This window comes from Xiphophorus maculatus, chromosome 24 (assembly GCF_002775205.1).
Source record: "Xiphophorus maculatus strain JP 163 A chromosome 24, X_maculatus-5.0-male, whole genome shotgun sequence".
NCBI lineage: Eukaryota > Metazoa > Chordata > Actinopteri > Cyprinodontiformes > Poeciliidae > Xiphophorus > Xiphophorus maculatus.
The window spans coordinates 13,159,347-13,182,047 of NC_036466.1; the positions used below are offsets into that span (position 1 = coordinate 13,159,347).

At 40.0% G+C, this 22,701-nt stretch overlaps 2 protein-coding genes across 2 annotated transcripts in view; both read left to right on the forward strand.

The window, feature by feature from the left end:
• The window catches only part of LOC111607622 (NACHT, LRR and PYD domains-containing protein 3-like), a 392,536-nt gene that overhangs the window by 235,646 nt on the left and 134,189 nt on the right, over positions 1-22,701 (forward strand). The window lies entirely within an intron of this gene.
• The window catches only part of LOC111607641 (NACHT, LRR and PYD domains-containing protein 12-like), a 63,654-nt gene that overhangs the window by 1,368 nt on the left and 39,585 nt on the right, over positions 1-22,701 (forward strand). The window contains exons 2-5 of the mRNA XM_023329797.1: positions 1,752-1,885; positions 3,509-3,537; positions 4,299-4,553; positions 9,240-10,992. Coding sequence (XP_023185565.1) covers positions 3,516-3,537; positions 4,299-4,553; positions 9,240-10,992 — 2,030 coding nt within the window. The 5' untranslated portion in view covers positions 1,752-1,885; positions 3,509-3,515. The remainder of the gene's footprint in view (positions 1-1,751; positions 1,886-3,508; positions 3,538-4,298; positions 4,554-9,239; positions 10,993-22,701) is intronic.

Sequence of the window (22,701 nt, forward strand, 5' to 3'; positions counted from 1 at the left end):
AGTGAAGATGAATCACTTGTTCTCTGTTTCCTTCTGGATGGAAACTGATGTTGACTTTGATGTTGTGCAGCCATTTAAAACCCAGTTGAGTCGGGTCCGTTCACATCCTGTCTTTGTGCAGATTACATGACCTCTAGAGTTTTCCTGCCTCCTCCCTGAAGCACAAATTTGTGATTCAGCTCTAAATGATAAATAAATCTGTTTTTTTCTAACTGCACTCAGAACGACCAACATCTCATAATGTGGTTTTTAGAAAACCTCTCAAATACTCAGTAGTTTTTCCAGTTTTGGTTCCTCTTTGGACTCTCCTTCACAGAACACATCTGGATGTCCTGGTAGGGGTCATGACCCCTCCGTCTGAACTACAACTGCCTTACAGTTAACCAGGATTATTAGTAAAATCACACAGTAAACTAGAGACACAGAAAACACACAATGTTATATTGCAGATGTAATAGTTTAGTGTGTATTAATATGAACACAACTTCTGCTAGCAGGAGAAACATTTTACTCTCTGAAACAGAACATTGCAACGACAGGAACTTGAAAAATGTTCCATATTCTTGTACTTTTAGAAATTTATCAAGAATCTTTAGTTCTGAGTAATTATTGGAGTCTTTGTCCATTTTATGGACATTAAAATGTTTCTTGTTTTACTGAGATTTTATCTCAAGAAACAAAACGAGAAAAATATTGATGTTAAAACTCCATTTCCCATGATGCATCTGACAATAGAGGGAAAAGTATTCAAGTTGCCGGTCCTGTAACATGGAGCCGGCCCATGTAACAAGCAACTGTGACTGCTTAGGGTCCATCTGCTGTTAGCACTGATGTTATCATGTCTGTCTGAAATGAGATCTAAGCTCAGACGTTTATTATTTATTAACATATTCATAAATCTATTGTCTCAACCTGCTTCTTGCTGCTGTAAAGTATGTCAGTAGCAGCAGTTACTGGCTGATTACATTAAATGTTGAGGCAAAGATTTTGTCCCATAAATAATATTATATTACCAATTGTTTGACGGGACCCAACAGTAGAGAACTGACTAGTTTAGGTTTTATTTTCCAGCTATATGTCTCTGTGCCGACCATCAACTCCTGGTTCATCTGTGTGACAAATGAACCCAAACTGAGGAACGAGGAAACATTCCTGCACAGCAGAGACAGAAACTCAGAAACATCTTCCAGTAAACGCCTACAGTAATTAAAACCTGTTTGGAACTCAGCAGGTTTTTAACTTTTTGTTGGAAACGTTTGAGACAAACCAGTTATAAAACTTAAAGCCTCCAGGCTAAAAGAGGCCAAAGCTTAAAAAACTTTCTGTTCAGGAATGAAGGAGGGAGGATCAGGTGAGAATCATCATGGAAAGTTTCCTTCATATCAACATTAAACAACATGATTACATAAATTCATAAAATCTGTATTTAATAAAATATGAACATATTAACAGACGGTCGTGTCAACATGTGGAGAAACATGAAGGTTGTTGGTTCTGTTGGACTCAGATTAGAACAAGCAGCAACTATTATTAGTTTTATTGCTCTTGTGTTTCTGAGCAGAAATTTGTGTTGGTTGTTAAATTTCTTTATAGATGAAGCTGAAAATCTCCATTAATTTAATAAAATATTGATTTAAAAAACTAAATATATTTAAAACATAAAGAATCTTTAAACTAAAATGTTAATTAGTTTTTAAAAACATTTAGTTCCTGGTAACGATGATCAGACAGGATTCTTGTCTTTTCAATAGGTGACCACACCTGTGCTGTGAGAGGGGGCGGAGCCTCAGGTGGGTCGGGTTCAAGTTCTGCAGAATCAGGTCCGGTTCTCCAGTCGCTCCGACTCGGTTTGTGTGAACAGAAGGAGAAGCAAAGATCTGATCAGGTGAGTTTTAACTCCACATTCTTCTGGTTTCCAGTCCTGACTGGGTTTTCTCTCTTTGAGCTGCTGGACAGAACCAGAACCAGAACTGGGCCTGGTTCTGGTTCTGTTTATGATGCAGAGCTGCAGCACCTGGTTTCAATCAGGAACTCTGGTTTTCTCTGAGTTTTCATCTGTAACCCAGACAACAAGCTGAGTTTGCTCCCAGTTTCATAGTGGAGTCAAACTGGTACCAGTAGGTTCTGAGTGTTTGTGGCCCGGCTGAGATATCTGGGTTCCTGGTTGGTGGATGGAAAATATTTCAATATGAAGTCAATAATTTATTGATCAGAGAGGATTTCTCTGGGCTTTTATCAGCAGAAAATCCAGATTGAATCAGTCTGTGGTGACAGAGGACAGCTGATCACATTTCAATCAGTTATTGATCAATAATAAGTGATTATGGTGAAATAACAACACAGCGCCCCCTAGAGTATGTAAAAACATCCGGCCCACCCACTGCTGTTATTTAAATCTATGTAACTGAGTTAAAACATCAAACCATCAGAACCGATAAAAATGACTATTGGACCCGATTGACACACCCAGCAGGAAGTCGGCCATTTTGGATCAACTGTCTTTTTTTTGTTTGTTTTTTGACTTTCCAAGTAAAACGTGAACTAAAAATGTGAGATTTGTTTGTGAAAGCTCAGATGTTTAGGCTGAGCTTCTTTAAGAAAACTTTCCTCCACTCCGACCGTCGCTCTGTTTCTGAGTCTCACTCTGGTTTTTAAATAATTTAGCAAATATCTGCTTAATTATTGGTTCAACCACAGTAATAACTTTTACAAACTCTTAATAGTAAATCTGTTTATGTATTTTATATTTTAGTCAGTGAATTATTTCCCTGACTGATGTTTCCAGCCTTCATGTTCTCCTTTAGTCTGAACTTGTTTTAATGAAACAAATCAAAGCTCCTGGTAAAGTAAAGAAATCTACTTGTTGTTAAATCTTTCTCTATTTTTGGTTCATTGCTAAATATCTGTGTTTGTTCATGTAATATAAATGAACTGAGAGTTTCTTTAGAATCACTGCAGCTTTTCCTCTCTGGGTTGGTGGCAGGATGTTGACCTTTGACCCAGATGGCTGCAGTGAGTCTTTTAGTTTCTCAGTAAAACTGTAGCAAATGTGTTAAGTTGTTGTTTCGCCATCTGGTATCAGAGGTTGGGCATTTGAAGCCAGAATAGCAGAAAACTTTTCTTCTCTCCTTTGTGGAGGAGCTTCTGCAACTGATGCTGCCACCTAGTGGTAGCAGCAACACATTACAGTCAGAAAGAAACGAGCAGGATTTAAAGATGTTTGCATTTCAACCTGAAGGAAACCAGAATGACTGACAGTCAGGAACATTATTACTTCTTAAAAAAGATGTGATAAATGTATTTTTATATCACTGATGTTTTTTAATAGTTTGCTCTGACATTGTAGCTTTTATGATTACATGAATATGTTTTTCTGGAGGGGTCTGTGCTTGTGTGTTTTAAATAAGTACTTTACAGGTATTTTTAGTTTCCATTCCAACTGCATGAGAAAAAGTAAATTATTTATGAAATAAAGTCTGAAACATAATAAATCTTTGATGTTTTCCAGATAAAAGATGGCGCAGCAGCAGGATTTTGGTAAGTGATCAGAAGCAGAAATGAAACATAATAAAGGAACAAACTGACCAATCACAGCCTGTGTTGCTGCCATGTGATGAACCACAGCCTCAGTGTGTATTTATTGTTTTCATGCTTCCTGTTCAGTGAGGCTCTGGTGGAAACATTGTGAGTTTCTGTGAAACCTGAAGGTAAAAACTGAACTCAGATGGAAACAGAACTAAAAGGAACCAAAGTGAAGAACAGGCCAGCAGCTCTGATACTTCAGGAATATTTACTATATACACTCATTAATTTATCCAGTAATCACATCATTTATTACTAATTTATTATCTCAGATGGAAAGACTTGCTGTTCCTTTTATTCCAACATTTGGTGACAAAGATGCTAAAGCTTAGAGACGGAAGTGAAGACCTGATGATGGTAAAAAAAAGGAAATGTTTGTTAATCAGTGAATTTTCATCACAATATTCACAGATAATTTCTTTTTTTTTTTTCTAAAATAGTGCAGCTCTATATTTAGAATGTGTTTGTTTTATTGTTCTTCCTGCAGTGAGGAAATAAAGTGATGAACCAGAAGCTTCATTTGTTCTCATGTAGACAGAATCAGTGGTCATCACTCAGATATGAGGCAGAAACACAACAACAGGTTTAGACCTGAGGAGCTGATCAACAGACTCTGAGGGGAATCTCTGGATGGAGCAACATGAATAGTTGATCTGCATCATGTTTTTCTCTCAGACGTCAGTTTGAATGAATCCTGTTTCTGTTTCTGCCTGCAGAGGAAAAACTTTTCAAAGTTCGCAGTGAGTTTGTGGAGAAAGTTTCTGAGGAAATCCTGAAACGGCTCCTTGATGAGCTTCTATCAGATGGCGTCTTTAAACATTCAGAGATTGAAGGTATACTGCAGAAGAACCCAACCAGAGCAGACAAGGCCCGCGACACCATAGATGCTGTGATGAAGAAAGGACAGAGAGCCTGCAGATTGATGATCAAACGTCTTCATCACAGAGATCCAACTCTGTCCAACCAGCTGGGTTTGTCCTCTGACTCAAACACAGTTCATTAAAGCTGCTTTTACAGCCTCTGCTGTATTTGATTCAACTATAAATGATAAATAAATTATTTCTCTTCAAATATTTCTGATTTCAAAATTTGTCACCACAGAGGAAAAAGTTAAATATATTCCTCTGCTTGATGTGTGATGACACAATGGATTCTCAGTTCAGCTTGTTGAACATTAAACTGAATGAAACTCAAATGCAGCTGAGTATGTCATTACAACTTGTTAAATTTTTTTAAATTGGTGGGTAAATATGGATTATATATATATATATATATTTTTTTTTTACCACCAAATGATCAGCAAAAAAGTTTAGCAACTTATGAACCCAATGGAGATGAAATAAATGCTTCTGTACATTTTTAAATGATCAAACATTTTCAGTACATTTAAAAATAAATGTACTGAAGTAGCTGAGGCCAATTCTTTTCTGATGTTTGCAGCAATAGAGAACCTCCAGGTTCTGGTTCTGATGGACTCAAATAAACCCAGATATTTAATTTTTTCTTGGAGAAATTCATTGCTGAGCCAAAAATAATGACAAAGACTCAGATCAGCTGATTATTTTTCTATAAATATAAATAAATTTTGGTATTCTATTTTCTTAAACCCCTTTTGAATTTAGGAAATGCAGTAAAAGATGTAAGCCAGTAGCCACGTCTGAACTTTATTTATTTTAAATCCAAATTCACACAACACCAAGCTAATATTATTTACTTTGGTCTTTCACATGTTTGTGCAAACAGCAGCTCTGATCACAGCTGCATTATTTCTCTCTTCCTTATTGCTTTCTGTTCATCAGAGCGACAAACTAAAATCTGGAACATGGAATATATTTTGATGTAAATCTTCCCAAAAGGCTTGAGCATATATACAATCATAGAAAGGTGGTCAGTGGTCTCAACATGTTCAGTAAAGGACAGACGATTAATAAATTCAAAGCCAAAACATTTACATGAAAATCAGAGGAGGAGTTTGAGCTTCTGAGAGTCTCTTCTGCGTTAGGTACAGTAGGAAATTTGTTTTTTTTTTTTTCAAATCTAGTAGTTCACTAGACGTATTGTGATTGAGATTGCAATTTCAAATTAAACAGTTTGATAAAACTCAAAGGTCAGAGGTCGCTCTGTTGAAAACATGTCTGAAATCTTCAACCAGAGAAAACCATGAAATAGTTTTAATGAGCAAAACTAATTTTAATCATATCTAGAGACGGACACTGCGCAGCCGCGGTGAGCTGCTATCAACCCGCGTCTTTTTAAAACGTCCTCAACCCGATTCACTGTCCTTAGAAGTAAAAACGCTTTTAAAATACAAACGTGAGTGAAAAGACGCGCATTATAAGCTGAACAACGTCAGAGAGGATGGAAACTGTGGACATAGAAAGACCAAAAAAAGTGTCCTTGGTGGCGCAGTGAGCTGCTGTATATCAGACAGAATGGATCAGGAGAGGAACCGCAGACCCATCAGAACCTTAAGAACCAGAAATCAGCGTCATCTCCTCAGGCTGATATGGTACAGAACATTTAGTTATGATTGATTAAGTTTCTTATTATGATTTTAACTGACTATTGTGGTTTGATTCTTTGCTTAGGATGTTGAGTTTGGATGATATTTAATAAATAATAGCATTATCCAAAATAAGTGGCCATTTAAAGAACAAATCATACAAATAGATTAACAGTAAATACATAAATATTTCCTACATTACATTACTTTCTGTGTGTTTTATTCAAAAATGTTGATATATTTTATGAATAATTGTCCAATGGTCATTTAATGTATTATTTCACTAATATTTTATTAATGTAGTTAACCAGTTTGGATAATCTGACTTCCTATCAATGAAGAACAAACATGCTAAGCAAAAATACCTGCAGGCCAGGGCCGGTTCTAGACGGGGGCTAAGAGGGGATCTAAAGAAATTATACTAAATAAATATCTTTTTTAAATATCGAGTGGTAGATAGTTTTTTGTCACAATTTTATTTTTAAGGTATTATTAAAAATACATAAAAAATATTTTTAATAAAAATTAATTTAATGAATTAAAAATTATGGTACTTTAACTGCTGTATGGAGATAGGATCACACTTTCCATCTGCTAGATCAGAGACCTGCAACCTGAATCTCTGGAGACACAAGTGGCTCTTTGTTCACATTATTAAATGATGAAATATTAATCTGTTTTTGTTTAATTCTTTTTTTAAGTGTCTCCATAAAAACACTGTCTGCACGGGCCCTGTGGTGAATCTGGTCTAGAACCAGCCTCTAAAGAAAACAGTAAAGACCATTATATACAGTATATATATATATATATATATATATATATATATATTTTTTTTTTAAACCAGTTATAAGGGGCCAGACTTGTATCATCAGCACCTTTATTCAGATGACAATTTGCAATGCAAAATATTTTGCTTAGTGATTTTTTGCAATGGGCAATGCAGTACTTAATTAATTTAGAATTACTTTTATAGTTATGAATGAAATTGTGTACAGCATTGGCTTTATTTATTTGAAGAGTATTTTGTACTTCAGTACAAAATGTTGTATATGTTGTTGTGATTTAAACTCGACGGACCAAAAACGTGTGAGCACACGAACAGGAAATCAGCCACACAGAATAGTCAGTTTACTTTTTTTATTCTTTTTTAGCGCTAAAAAAGAGACGCTTACCCTCACAGGCTAATTTGTTGTGAAGTGAATATAACCAAAATTATACAGCAGGGGTCTCAAACTCAATGTACCCGGGGGCCCCTGGAGGTAGAGTCTGGGTGAGGCTGGGCCGCATTCACACACACGGTCTCCTCAGCCGAACCTTTCTGATTGCCTATTACCATATTTGGCCGTAGTCAGGCGCTGTAACAGCCGTAATTGTGTAGTGTCTCTTTAAAATACTCTAGTATTGCTAATGATGTCAGAAGTATGCGCCACGGCTTCTCTGTAGAGAGCGTGGGAGAAACGTGCTAGACGGACATGTTAGCTCCCTAACTTTTTAGTAATGTTACGGGTTGTTTGGACGCTGCTCAATTTTCATGTCTGATAATATAGCAGCCGTTCAACCGGCTTTGTAAGGTTTGTGAAGAGCGTATTTATTAAAGGACAACACTGGGGAATTCCCAGTACCAGTGTGGTTGTGAGTTTTTGACCATCCTGACGAATCTGCCGCCTCCTCTCCTCCCTTAAACACAACCCAAGCGTTACAGCGCCTAACCTTAATTACGTTACACTGATCAGCAACTTCCGGGTCTAGACTGGATGCTGAAGCAGTGAAGCGGGAGCGGCCGCGGAAATTGCGCATGTACCGCATGCAAATAAAGACAAATAGAAAATGCAAATAGGCCCGGCCGATGTCCCGCCCCCGAGAGCAATATACTCCACCGTGATTGGTAAGTTCGTTCAGCTCCGCACACATCACTGAAAAGTGTCAATTATATCAAACTGGCGGGCCGCACTAACATTAAACTTTCATATTAAGGCCGGGGCCACAAACTATCGTCCCGAGGGCCGCAGTTGGCCCGCGGGCCGCGAGTTTGAGACCCCCGTTATACAGCATCTGATCAAAAACGGACGATCCATTCCCTATATCTAAGACACGCCTATTGGTAGCCTGATGTGTTACGTCAGCTTAAGTTTCTATTTCTACAAAGGCCTTTGTGTAAAAGTGGAACATGCCATGTGTGTAAAAACTTGTGAGTGTGCGTCTGTATGTGTGTCCTGGATAAGCGTCTCAACAATGTGCAAAATATTTGGATAAATAATGTGTTAGTCTGATCCTGGTCCTTAGCCTTGTTAATTACTCTTATTGCTCTTTTTTGAAGTTTGATTAGTGACTGTTGTGTTGTTTTGTAATTAATTACCCAAATATCTCTGAAGTCACTTAAATAATGTCAAACTAAAGAACAGTGCAGAATGTCAGGCTGGTTCTGTGTCTGTGAAGAAAAAAGTGTTTTGGTACTGAACCTATGACAGACCCACTTCATGAACTGTGAACTGAAATAGTAAAACCCGGCTCATCATGTCTACTTTTCCATAGATAGATAAACATTCTTGTTTAAAGAAAAAAGGCCAACAGCCACATAACGTTCAGATAAAAATAAGGGTAATACAATTTCTAAGTATGATTTTCAAATAAAGTTCAGGTTAAGGACTCATTTTCACTAGTCTTTAACCTGAATGTCTACCTTGATAATAAACTGGTTTTAGGTTTATTAATCCTATACAGTTAGTAAAATGTTCTTCAAATGACTGGAAATGCAAAGTTTTGAGTAGATTTTATTTTAATTTCCGGGGAACAGACCCCACTAATACTGTGTGACTCCACAGCTGCTTGTCTCTCATTAATGTTAGCAGATGTTGGCAGCTATGATGTAATCTAGAGATTTTGTTTCAAACTCAGTTTATTCACCTCTGGAAAAAAATGTAAAGTTTCTCTGATTTTACTCTATATGTTTGAGTAAAATGAACATTGTTCTTTTGTTTGTGAATGTATGTAAATAAGCAGTTAGATTTAGAAAACTGCACCAACAAATATCTTCTCATGGGTCTTAGCACTGCTGGGGGCTCAGCCCCCCTAAAGATCAGATCCTAGAATCGCCCCTGGTTTTCATTATGTTCAGCTGAAGTGTCTCCTGTTGTGTCTTTGTCTCTTTTTTCAGATTTTGATATTCGGTGTCAACGTGAGCTTAAAGCGTCTCTGAAGATGAAGTTCCAGAGTCTCTTTGAAGGCGTCGCTGAACATGGAAATAAAACCGATCTGAACCAGATCTACACAGAGCTCCACATCACAGAGGGGTTAACTAGAGAGGTCAACCAGGAACATGAGGTCAGACACATTGAAACAGCATCCAGGAATCAAGAAACAATCAGAAGAGAAAACATCTTTAAAGTCCCACCTGGAAGACATGAACCAATCAGAAAAGTGATGACCATGGGAGTGGCTGGCATTGGGAAAACACTGTTAACACAGAAGTTCACTCTGGACTGGGCTGAAGGCAAAACCAACCAGAACATTGATTTCATATTTCAATTCACTTTCAAAGAGCTGAATTTGCTGAAAGAAAAAAAGTTCAGCTTGGTGGAACTGATTCATCACTTCTTTCCTGAAACCAAAGGAATCTTTAGCTTTGAACAGTTCCAGGTTCTGTTCATCTTTGATGGTCTGTATGAAAGTCGATTTACTCTGGACTTCAACAACAATCCGATCCTGACTGATGTTACAGAGTCCAGCTCAGTGGATGTTCTGCTGACAAACCTCATCAGGAGGAAACTGCTTCCCTCTGCTCTCCTCTGGATAACCACACGACCTGCAGCAGCCAATCAGATCCCTGCTGAGTTTGTTGACATGGTGACAGAGGTCAGAGGGTTCACTGACCCCCAGAAGGAGGAGTACTTCAGGAAGAGATTCAGAGATGATGAAGAGAAGGCCAGCAGGATCATCTCCCACATCCAGAAATCAAAAAGTCTCCACATCATGTGTCACATCCCAGTTTTCTGCTGGATCACTGCTAAAGTTCTGGAGAATGTGATGAAGACCAGAGAGGGAGGAGAGCTGCCCAAGACCCTGACTGAGATGTACATAGAGTTCCTGAAGGTTAACTTAGCAATCAAGAAGGAAAAGTATGATAGAGGAACAAAGACAAAATCAATCTGGAGTCCAGAGAACAAGAAGCTGATTGAGTCTCTAGGAAAACTGGCTTTTGAGCAACTGCTGGAGGGAAACCTGATCTTCTATGACAAAGAGCTCAAAAAGTGCGGCATCAACATCAAAGATGCTGCGTTGTTCTCAGGAGTGTTCACTGAAATGTTCAAAAGAGAGAGAGGGACGTGCAACATCTCTGTCTACTCCTTTGTTCATCTGAGCGTCCAGGAGTTTCTGGCTGCAGTCTACATGCTCCACTGTTTCACCAGCAGGAAGTCAGAGGTGATCAAGACGTTTCTGGGAGAAGAATACAGAGAAACATCTCTAGATGAGTTCATGAAGAAAGTCATGGAGAAATCCCTCAGCAGTGAAAATGGCCACCTGGACCTGTTTGTCCGCTTCCTTCATGGTCTCACTGTGGAGTCCAACCAGAGCCTCTTAGAAGATCTGCTGGGTCAGACAGAGAACAGTCCAGAAACCATCCAGAGAATCATCACCAACCTGAAGGAGATGAACTCTGACTATATCTCTCCTGACAGAAGAATCAACATCTTCTACTGTCTGGTGGAGATGAACGACGTCTCATTTTATCAGGAGATCCAACGGCTGCTGGATTCAGGGAAGCAGCTCTCAGAGACTGACTGTTCAGCTCTGGCCTTCATGCTGCAGATGTCAGAGGTTCTGGATGAGTTGGACCTGATGAAGTACAACACATCAGAATCAGGACGACGGAGACTGTTTCCAGCTGTGAGGAACTGCAGAAAGGCTCGGTGAGTCCAGATGTTTTCATTGTGTGAATGCTGATTCAGCTCTATTGTCCTCCTGTTTCTTCTTCTTCTGCTTCTGGATGTTTTCGGTCTTTAACTTCTTCCTTCATCCTCTGGACTATTTATTTAACTTTATATTTTGTTATTTTTGCAGTTTTAGAGATATAAATACATTGAACATTCAGATTTCCACTAACAAAACCTGCAAAGTATCTTGTTGAACAAAGACAATTAAATAATAAAAAAGGGTAAAACCCAAAGTGAGAACATTCACAATAAAAAGAGATAATTACATTGATCCTACATTTGGTGCCAGGTTCAGGTGGACGTTTCATTTCTTCCAATATTTTTTATTTATCAGCAGAAAGTCTTAATGAAAGTCAGTCTCTCCATTGGATGAATTTCCTTAATTATTTCCTTCCAGTCCAAAGATGATGGTGGTTCCACATCAACCACTTGTGAGTTACAGCTTTCTTTCAGCTGCTAGTAATATTAATATTAGAGATCTGTCTGACTTCTTCAGTCCTTGACGTAAACTACCTGAGTAGACCTCAGTAAAATCACAGGTTAAATTTAAGTCCATCATATATTAATTTCCTGTATCACCTCCGACCAGTAGGGGGCGATCTCAATACATTCCTATAAAGGCATGAAAATGTCCTGCAGACACATTCCCACAGTTCCTCCAACATTTTGCCTTTTCAGGGTCGTTACATCGTTTACTCTTAATGTTGGAGGAAACTAAAAAGCTCACCAAGTTTTTTCAATAAAATTTCTTCCACAGGCCTGAACTTGAGCTGTGAATCACAGAAATGCAAATATTTAACCAAACATCATCAGTTATTGTTATTTTGGATTCTTTGGTTTAACTTTAATGTATGTTGTGTTAAATTTTCTCCCCATTTGTAGACATGAATATAGTCTGGATGGTTTTTTTTGGACGTTTTTCCATTAGATGAGTCTAAAATTATTTTAATTCACTGTGTGAATCTCTGATCTTTACTTGCAGGGAGGAAATCTCTATCATAATCGGCCATCACTAAATCTGAACACTTCTTTTAGTTTCTCCTGGCTTTAATATTTTCTGCCATGTGTCCAATGGTACTTTTATCAGGTCTGCATCTATTTGTCTTTTAATAAGACACTGATCTCACTGTAGGACAAATCCATCTCTTTCCATTTAGCTCCACATGTTGGGATAAACCAACCAATTATTACTCTTATCTCTCCATCCATCCATCCATCCATCTTCTTCCGCTTATCCGAGGTCGGGTCGGGGGGGTAGCAGCTTCAGAAGGGAGGCCCAGACTTCCCTCTCCCCAGCCACTTCTTCCAGCTCTTCCGGGGGAATCCCGAGGCGTTCCCAGGCCAGCCGAGAAACATAGTCCCTCCAGTGTGTCCTGGGTCTTCCCCGTGGCCTCCTCCCGGTGGGACGTGCCCGGAACACCTCACCAGGGAGGCGTCCAGGAAGCTTCCTCAACTGACTCCTCTCGACGTGAAGGAGCAGCGGCTCTACTCTGAGTCCCTCCCGGATGACTGAGCTTCTCACCCTATCTCTAAGGGAGAGCCCAGCCACCCTACGGAGAAAACCCATTTCGGCCGCTTGTATCCACGATCTCGTTCTTTCGGTCATGACCCAAAGCTCATGACCATAGATGAGGGTGGGAACGTAGATCGACCGGTAAATTGAGAGATTCGCTTTTTGGCTCAGCTCTCTCTTCACCACGACGGACCGTTACAGCGCCCGCTTAACGGCAGACGCTGCTCCAATCCGCCTGTCGATCTCCCGCTCCCTTCTTCCCTCATTAATGAACAAGAATGAGGGAAGCCACCCATCTCACAATGCACCCAACCCTTTTGGCCCCTCTCACAGGTGGTGGGCCCATGGGAGGGGGGACCCATGTTTCCTCTTCGGGCTGAGCCCGGCTGGGCTCCATGGGAAAAAGCCCGGCCATCAGACGCTCGCCGTCATGCCTCCCCTCCAGGTCTGGCTCCAGAGTGGGGCCCCGGTGACCTGCGTCTGGGCGAGGGAATACCAAGTCCAATGTTTTTAATCATCACTGGGGTCTTCGGGCTGCGCTTTGTCTGGTCCCTCACCTAGGACCTGTCTAGCTTGGGTGACCCTACCAGGGGCATGAAGCCCCAGACAGCATAGCTCCTAGGATCATTGGGGCACTCAAACCCCTCCACCACGATAAGGTGGCAGCCCAATTATCACTCTCATCTGTGCTGCTCTATAATAATCTTCTAAATGTTTTAAAGTCCATCCATCCTTTACTTTTGACAGTTTTAGTGTCTGAAGTTTTACTCTCTTCTTTTTTGTTCAGCTCAGATAAAATTAGTGTTTATTTTGTCCCAATCATTGAATAGTTTGGCAGATTCCTGTAAAGCAAAGCCTGAAATAAATAATCCTTGGTAAAAGGTTGATCTTTATTATATCTGATTATGTGGATTTATGGGTAATAATGACCAATGCTGTAGATCTGCTCTAATCTCTGCTGTCAGTGGGTGGAATTGAATTCAAAAAGGTTTTTAAAACTCTGCAGGAATTTAAACTCCCAAATATCTTATGGATTTTTTATATCAATTAAACCTGGACAAAAATCCTTAGTGATTGTTGATAGTTAATGAAAGAAGCTGTTTTCTGTAGATTGAATTCATAGCCAGAGTAAGAGCTGAATGTCCTGAGTAAAGAGAGATTACCCAGATAACACCATATCAGTGAAACAACATTGAAACAATGTTAGGCAGAAACATTGAATCCATGTTAAAGCCTGATCAATCAATTTATAGAATAGAATAGAAGTACTTTATTCATCCCATCAGGGAAATTACTTCGCAGTTACAGCATAGAGACAAGACAAGAGACAAGACACAATAACAACGTCCGGGTGTTGAGTCTGGAGTTTGGCTGCGGTAGAGCTGATGACGTCACAGGCCACCGCTGCATCAGCCGATGGGGGAATGCAAACAGCGATCAAAATGGCGGACGTTAACTCCCTCGGCAAATAATACGGCCGCATTCCCACAGCCAGAAGTTCAATATCTGGGCTACAAATCTGTTCCTTCACGTTATCATGACCGAGATTACACCACCTCTCATTCACATAAAGTGCAATCCCGCCGCCCCTCTTCTTCCGACTCTTGGAAAGGAATTCCAGGGACCTCCACGCTGCAGTCCGGAATAAGCGAGTGCAGCCAGGTTTCCGTGAAGCAGAAGATACTGCACTCCATGTACTCCTTCTGGGTACCGCTGGTTTGTGCCGTCTCCTCTTCTCCCTCCGTTTAACTCCAGACCTGCAGCCCCGTCGTCCCCTCCGCAACCCCTCTGGGACCACAGGCCTGCCCCCGGGCAGCAGCAGAGGCCCACACAGTGCACACAGCGCAATCAGCCGTTCACGCGAGCAAACAATGCCGCCACTCCGTTCGGCGAGGCTCTCCGCAACAAAGAGCAGAAAAAGCAGCAGAAGAGCGCGGAGAACAGCGACAGAACCACATCCAGCCACCGCGGAAAGCCCAACTGACAATCCATGGGTTCTTTAAGCGCGGATCCTTAATCGGTTACAGCAAATATACACAGATTAACACACTGCGGAGTTCAAGTTGTCTTTTGAGTCTCTGAACTCCACACTGGACATCATCAACTCTACTATGACGGATCACTGTCAGCGTATTTGCTCTTTGGAAGATGATGCAACTGCTTCTGACGCGCGCTTGCTGCAGGTGGAGAAGGTGTGTGCTAATCTTCAAAAAAAAAGAGATGCTGAGAGCTAAGGTGGTAGATCTGGAGGGGCGCAGCGGGCGCCAAAACATTCGCATTGTCGGCTTACCAGAAGATATAGAAGGTCCCCGGCCATCCTCTGTCATGTTCCAAGCTTTTCTGTGTATTTATTTAGAGTTTTCTATGTCTCTGAGTCTCCGTGCTGTCCTGTCCTCCCCTTGATTGTTCCCTGGTGTCTCTCGTTTCCTTGATTATCCTCTGTGTATTTAACTCCACCTGTGTTCCTTGTTCCTCGTCGGGTCCTTGTCGTGTGTCAAGCCAGTCGTCTCAGTTGGCGTCCTGTCTGTGTTACTCGTTGTCCATTCGTATGCCTTGTGCTACCTGTGATGAGCCCTGGATTCAGCTCAGCAGTGCTGCCTCGGTTTTTGGACTGTTCTATGTGATTTTCATCATTAAAACCATCATTTCTCACTGCATCCTGGGTCTACAGCATCTGCCTCACCACCTACACCCGCACCTTATGACATCCTCGTTTTTTTCTCAGCTTTTGATTGAAGTCTTCGGTCAAGACACACTCCCTTCCTCTCCTGAGATAGATCGAGCGCACCGCACCCTCGCCCCCAAGCCCGCTCCAGGATCCCGTCCTCGCCCTGGTGTCCTGCGCTTCCATAGATTTCAAGAGAAAGACCTGATTATCCGCGAAGCCCGCAAGAGGGGTGCACTGTCTTACCAGGGGCATAAGATCCGCTTCTATGATGACTACAGTCCAGAGGTTGTGAAGCAGCGCTGCAAATACAGTGGTGTCATGACTGAACTGTACAAGCGGGGATACAAGCCGGCGTTGCTATTTCCTGCGAAGTTGCGCATCACACTCCCGAACGGAGATAAGAAGTGGATCCCGTCTGCCGCAGAAGCTGCTAAATTCGTGCAGGATTTGGGTCAGGCTAAAAAAAAAAAAAAAAATTGCGTAACATTCTTTGTTGCCTTGGAAATCTAACATTGGTTTCTTTTCTTTTTTTCAATTGCGTTTAATTATTTCCCTATTTCAGTGCGGCTTGTTTGGCCTATTTGTCAGTGAATAATACTGTATTTACATTACATATACACAGCGTGATCATTCGAAGCTGTAAGGAGTAGGGTTCTAATCTATCTGTTTTTCCATAATGCGGTGGCAAGGAGCTGGGATTTAGGAAAATGGAAGAATTAAAATATGCTGATAGGTTTATCAGAGTTCTGGTGCCTGCCTTTTGCAACACCTTTTTTTTCTTTCTTTCTTTTCTTTATTATTGTTTTTTCTTCCCTCTTTTTGTATGTGTGCTTTGCGGGTCTTCATTATCTGCATGTATTGGTGCTACTCATTACATATGTGCTACAGTTCATAGCTCTCTGTCATTTTCATATATATCACACCTAGGGTATTATGCCAAGTACTAACGCCCCATTGGCACCAGGGGATTCTTTAGGATTTGTCAGTTAGAATGTTAAAGGGTTGAACTCTCCTATAAAGCGTAAAAAAGTATTTAATCACCTAAAACACTTAAACACAAGAATTGCTTTCTTATAGGAGACACATTTAAAACTGTCAGACCAGTTCAGGCTTGGCTGTGGTTGGGTTGGCCAGGTGCATCATTCATCATTTAATAGCAAGGCATGTGGGGTGGCTATTTTAATACATAAATCTGTCCCCCTCTCTGTGACCAAAGTCATAACAGACCCTAGCGGCCGTTATGTTATTGTCCTGGGAAGAATTAGCAGTAGCAATTTGGCATTAGTAAACATATATGGTCCGAACTGGGATGATGAGGACTTTTTCAAAAAGAAATTTCTTCTAACTTCCTGATCTAAATTTTAGCCAGCTCATTCTTGGGGGTGACTTTAACTGCTGCCTTGACCCTTTACTTGACCACTCCTCAAGCAAGTCATATTCAGTCTCTAAGTCTTGCAAAGTTTTACATACATTTATGCTTGTCGTTATTTCAACGAGACACCAGAACACCAGAAAAATGTCCTTTTTCTCCCCAGTGCATTCTACTTTCTCTAGAATTGACTTCTTTCTTCTTGATAACAAACTGATCTCCTCAGTTAGGTCATGTTGCTATAATCCCATCGTAATCTCAGACCATTCTCCTGTCATCTTGGATCTCTCTTTCCCCGGGCAGACCTGCTTCACAATCTCCGTGGCGTTTTAATTCAGTTTTACTCAATGATCCTGCTTTTGTCAAAACTTTGAATGACAGTTTAGACATGTTTGTCTCTTCTAATGTTACTCCAGATGCATTTGCTGCAACAATTTGGGAGACATGTGAGGCATATTTACGGGGGGAGATAGTAGCTTATTCAGCATATCTTAGAAAAACAACCACATCTGACCTGCAAACAAAATGTGCAGAGTCCCCTGCTCCAGGCCTTATAAAAGGTTTGTTGATAAAAAAGGCTGAATTTGACTCTCTAGCCTCTGATGCAGCTGCGGCACTATTATTAAAAACCTGTTATAGTTATTATGAGTTTGATGACAAGCCTAGCAAAATTCTTGCTCGTCAGATTCGGCAGAGAGCTTCAAACCAGCACATCATTGAAATTAACATATGTAATGGGACTTCTATTAATCCACAAATAATCAACAATCAGTTTAGAGACTTCTATTCTGCTTTATACACCTCAGAGTGCTCACCCGATCAAGCTCATTATGAAAGTTTTTTTGATAGTTTTACTATCCCTACAATTGATCCAGAAACAGCCTCTGATTTAGACAAGCCCTTTACACTCGCCGAGGTCAGGAGTGCTATATTATCAATGCAGAGTGGAAAATGCCCTGGACCTGATGGCTTTCCATCAGAATTCTATAAGGTCTTTTCAGACAAACTATCTCCCCTTCTGCTTAACATGCTTAAAGAAGCATATGAATTTGGTGTTCTCCCTCTCACAATGCGACAAGCTACTATCTCCCTTATCCTAAAGAAAGATAAGAATCCACGAGTCTGCAACAACTACCGGCCAATTTCATTGCTCTGTACAGATGTCAAGATTTTGCCAAAGATGTTGGCAAAACTTCTGGAGGTAATCATGACCAAAATCATCAACTCTGACCAGACAGGCTTCATTAAAAACAGACACTCTTTTCATAATATTAGGCGGTTGCTAAATATAATATATTCACCTACATCAGCTGATACCCCATGTTTGTTATCATGCAATGTCAGTCCGGCCCTATCCTCACAACTCCTCTGGGCTGACTACTGACCAGTTCTCTGTCTAACAGGTCCGGAACATCTCTAAGACCTGGGTCTTACCCTAAAGGAGGTCTATGAGAGATAATCTTTTTAAACTGGTGGCGAGAGAGGCTCGTCTAACTATAACTACCTCCGATCCAAAAGTTACGACCCTCTACAGTTAAGAAACAGTCAACTGAGTAGCCCTCACAGCTGCATAGCTTCAGTAACCACTTCTGTTAACAGTAGCCCCCTCTCTAAAATAACCTGCACTTGGAAACGGCTAGATTAGATTTAGTGACTTAGATTCAAGTCCCAGGGTCGTTATTTTTATACTCACCAAAGGAAAGTCTGAAGCCTCCACATTACTAGAACCATGTACACTAATTTTACTTTAATTAGAGAAACTAGAATAATCAATGACTCAATTAATTGCAATGTCCACCAACCTCTACAGAATTTTAATAAGTATATTTATTAAGCAAGCTTTAGCAGGGATGAGTGACATACAGATTAATTATCAGAGATTACAGTACTAAAGTAGAATAATAAAAATCAACATAAACCAACCAGACTATCCTAACTCCTCTCTCTGACCTGTGTCACTAATTAACTTGGTGAGGCTTTTGGGGAGCAGTTCAACTCATACCCAGATGGCAGTTGAACTCGGCAACAGAAGTCTTCAATTCCTCGGTTAGAGTCTTTGTTCCTTGTGTGGTAAAATCCTCTTTAGAATAGAAGCAAAGCAGAATTGGTCATTATCCTTTGAACGGCCAATTCTTTATCCCTCCGGGACCTTTGTCTTTTCTCCAAGTCTGTTGCTGCGGGTTTGAGATCGTTGGGTTGAGGCAGAGTCGGCGGTAGAATCAGGAGCCAGGGCTGGGGGATGAAGGATCTTGTCCCTTTCTGGCGGCACGAAGTCTCAACTTCCCCATAGCTCCAAAGTGCGGTCCTCTGCTGATCCTTTCTCTGCGTCCTCTTGTTGATTCGTCTTCAGCGCCGCGGACTAAGAACAGTTTGTTTCTCTTTCTGCCATCTTTTGTACTATCTCAACCCATGGTTGTGTATGGGGGAGATGGTGTACTTGACCTCTTGAACGTTCGATAAGACTATGGAAAGTCCCAACCTTCCCCAACCATCAGCCCTTGCGTAACTTACAGCGTTAAACATCATGTGAACTTCCTCTTTTCTGCTAGCCATCTGGTTATCTTTTGTAATCTTACTTCCTTGAACCTCCCCTGCTCCCCCGCTCTGCTCAGCTTGCCTATTGCGACACAGCCTGAGAACAGGACCTCACCCATCACTTTAATTCCTTCTTTTTAAATCATCACATTTCTGTAATTCATTATAAATCATTAACACAATCATCTTGTCATTTACATCCACCATAACTTTGAGTATGTTTTTAAATCATCACATTTGGCATACTTACAATTCTGTAATCCATTATTAATTATCAAACATAATCATCATACTTTTGTAATCATTACAGATCAAAATACAAAAATACAAAAAATACATCAGAAAATCATTCAGTGTTTAAATGTGCACATATATAATTAACCCTAATTATAATTAAATCAAACTGCAAGATCACTTTATTTCTCTCAGGCCCTTATGCTCTGTTTTCTGCATGTACCTGAAAAGATCTCACAACCCTATGCCAGTTTTTGCGACACCCAGAAGTGATTATCTCAATGGATGCCGAACAGGCTTTTGACCGAGTAGAATGGTACTATTTGTTTTACACCTTGCGATGTTTTGGTTTTGGCTGTTCCTTTATTTCTTGGATCAAACTGTTATATACCTCTCCATTAGTCAGTGTTTGCACAAATAATGACCACTCAGAATATTTTCACCTAGGCCGTGGAACCCGCCAGGGCTGCCCACTGTCCCCTCTTCTGTTTGCAATTGCTATAGAACCTTTAGCTGCAGCCCTTAGATCCAGTCCCATGCATGGCATCACAAGAGGTGGTCTAGACCATAAAGTCTATGCTGATGACCTCTTACTCTTTCTCTCAGACCCAGAGACCTCCATGCCTCCGGTATTAGATCTGCTTGAAAAGTTTGGACAAATATCTGGATATAAACTGAACTTTAATAAAAGTGAATTATTTAATGATGCAGCTACAGCCTACCCACTCCCTAGTTTACCATTCAAGATCTCTCTGCAAGCATTTAAGTACTTGGGAATCCATGTAACTAAGAATTATTCACAACTTTTTAAAGTTAATTCTACTCCCTTAATTGACCAGATGACTCAGGACTTACAGCGCTGGTCCATGCTGCCACTTTCTTTAGCAGGCAGGATCAGCTGTATCAAGATGAATGTTTTGTCAAAATTATTGTACCTTTTTCAGTGTTTACCAGTATTTATCCCAAAACATGTTTTAGGACACTTGATCCTTCAGTTTTTCACTTCATATGGAACCAAAAATCTCCTAGAATACAAAAGAGCATCCTGCAGAAAAGTAAGGAAATGAGAGGGCTTGCCATGCCAAATGTCTTATGCTATTATTGGGCTGTTAATATTCGTACAATGTTATTTTGGTGCAATGCGAGCTGCGAGATTCTCAAATGGTTACCAATAGAGGAAGCCTCGTGTAGCTCTGTTTCCTTGTACTCTCTTCTATGCCTCCCTCCTGCAAAATCTCCCATTACTTACACTAACAATATAGTTGTTAAGAACTGCCTTAGAATATGGGCTCAGATTATACAACATTTTGGGATCCAGAGAATACCTCTTTTATCTCCACTAAATTCTAATCCACTATTTCCACCTTCACTCATTGATAAGACTTTTTCAGTGTGGAAAAGCCATGGACTTTTTTCTGTGAAAGATCTATACTTAGATGGTACCTTTGCCTCATTTGCTCAATTTTCTTCAAATTTTAACTTACCGGCTGCCCACTTTTTTTTAGATTTCTACAAGTTAGAGACTTTATTTCTCATCGTTTCCCAGGCTTTCCAATAATTCCTGCACCCAATATGACTGACCACCTGTTAGAAATTAGTCCCACTCCAAAGGGTACAATATCAAAAATATACAACCTCTTAATGTCCAATCTGACTCCTGGGGTAGGCCATCTTCAAGCTACTTTATCTGATGATCTTAACACAGAGATTGATAATGAAATGTGGCAAACTATTCTAGAACACATTCACACCTCATCAATTTGTGCCTGACACAGAATTGTTCAGTGTAAAGTCGTCCATAGAATACACTGGTCCAAAAGCAAACTGGCACGAATCTTTCCAGACGTGGATTCAAGCTGTGTGAAGTGTGGTTTGGGCCCAGCCACTCTCAGCCATATGTTTTGGACTTGTTCCTCCTTATCTCAATTTTGGAAATCTGTTTTTCACTCACTTTCTGTAATCACCTGTAGCCTTCTCCACTCACTGCTTTATTTGGGGTCCTCCCCAAAAACCAATTTCTGTCACCCCATCATGCTGACCTTGTGGCCTTCCTCACGTTACTGGCTAGATGTATTATACTGATGAATTGGAAGAATCCTCTCCCACACACACATTCTCATTGAATAAAAGATGCCCTTACGTTCATGAAACTGGAAAAATTTAGGCATACACTCAAAGGCTCTGAAATCATATTTTCAAGAATCTGGTCACCGTTTCTGGACCATGTTATGTCTTTGACACTCAATGTGACCCCATGAGTGGTGCTCCCCTTACTTCCCAGTTGTAATGGCATACACCTTTTAAGTCTTATAACAATTTTAGTAGCACAGAATACATTAAGCCCTTTAGGTGCCTCGTTTTAGTTATTTTCTGTCTAATTTATATTTTATTTACTTTCTGTTACCTCTTTGTGTTTATTCTTTAGTTATCTATTTTTTATCCATGTACTTGTGGAAATAATTGCTGGGTTTTGTTTTAATTTTGATTCTTGTTTTGTCACTTATTAGTTTGTGCTTATTCTCCAAAGTACTGTCTCAAGTCTGACTTGAATGTCTATGTATGGTGCTCATTGTTTTGTAAGAAGTCAGAAATAAAATTATAAAGACTTTAAAAAAAAGAAAGAAATGAAACTTTGTAAAACTGGATGTTTGATCGGTGACACTCTGGTCAATCACTTTATGTAAGCTGATGACCTGGCTGACCTCTGAACCAGCAGTGGTTTTTATCAGTTACTGAATATCTGCTCTGATTATGGGTTGAGATTTGATGTGCAGTATAATGCTAAGAAAACTGTTGTACTAGTATGTAGGACTAAAGCAGACAAACACCTTTGTTTCCCTGATTTTTTTCTGTCAGGGCAAAAGTTAAATTTTAAATGTTAAATTGTTCCAAAACTAAATATCTGGGTCACTACATCACAGACCAACTTTGTGATGATGATGATATTTATCAGCAGTGTTTCATGTTGTACGCCCAGGAAAACATTCTGGGGAGGAAACTTCATATGTGCACTGATGAGGTAAAAATAAGTTTGTTCAAAATTTACTGTACATCCTTGTATGAAGCTCCTTTGTGGTGTAATTGTGGATTCTCAGCAATAATAATAGTATTATTTAAAGTAACAAAGATAGAGATTTCCCAATATGTATTAAACACAACAACACTATAATGGAAAAAAGAGGATATTGTTAAAGTTTTTAATAAGTATTTTGTTAATGTCGGTCCTAATTTAGTAAACAAATTGCCAAAGCTTAGAGATGGAAAACATAATTGTAAATTTAGCAATATTAATACAATGTTCCTGGGAATAGTGAGTGAAAGTGAGATAATTGATGTAGTTAAAAACATTAAAAAATAAGAAACAAA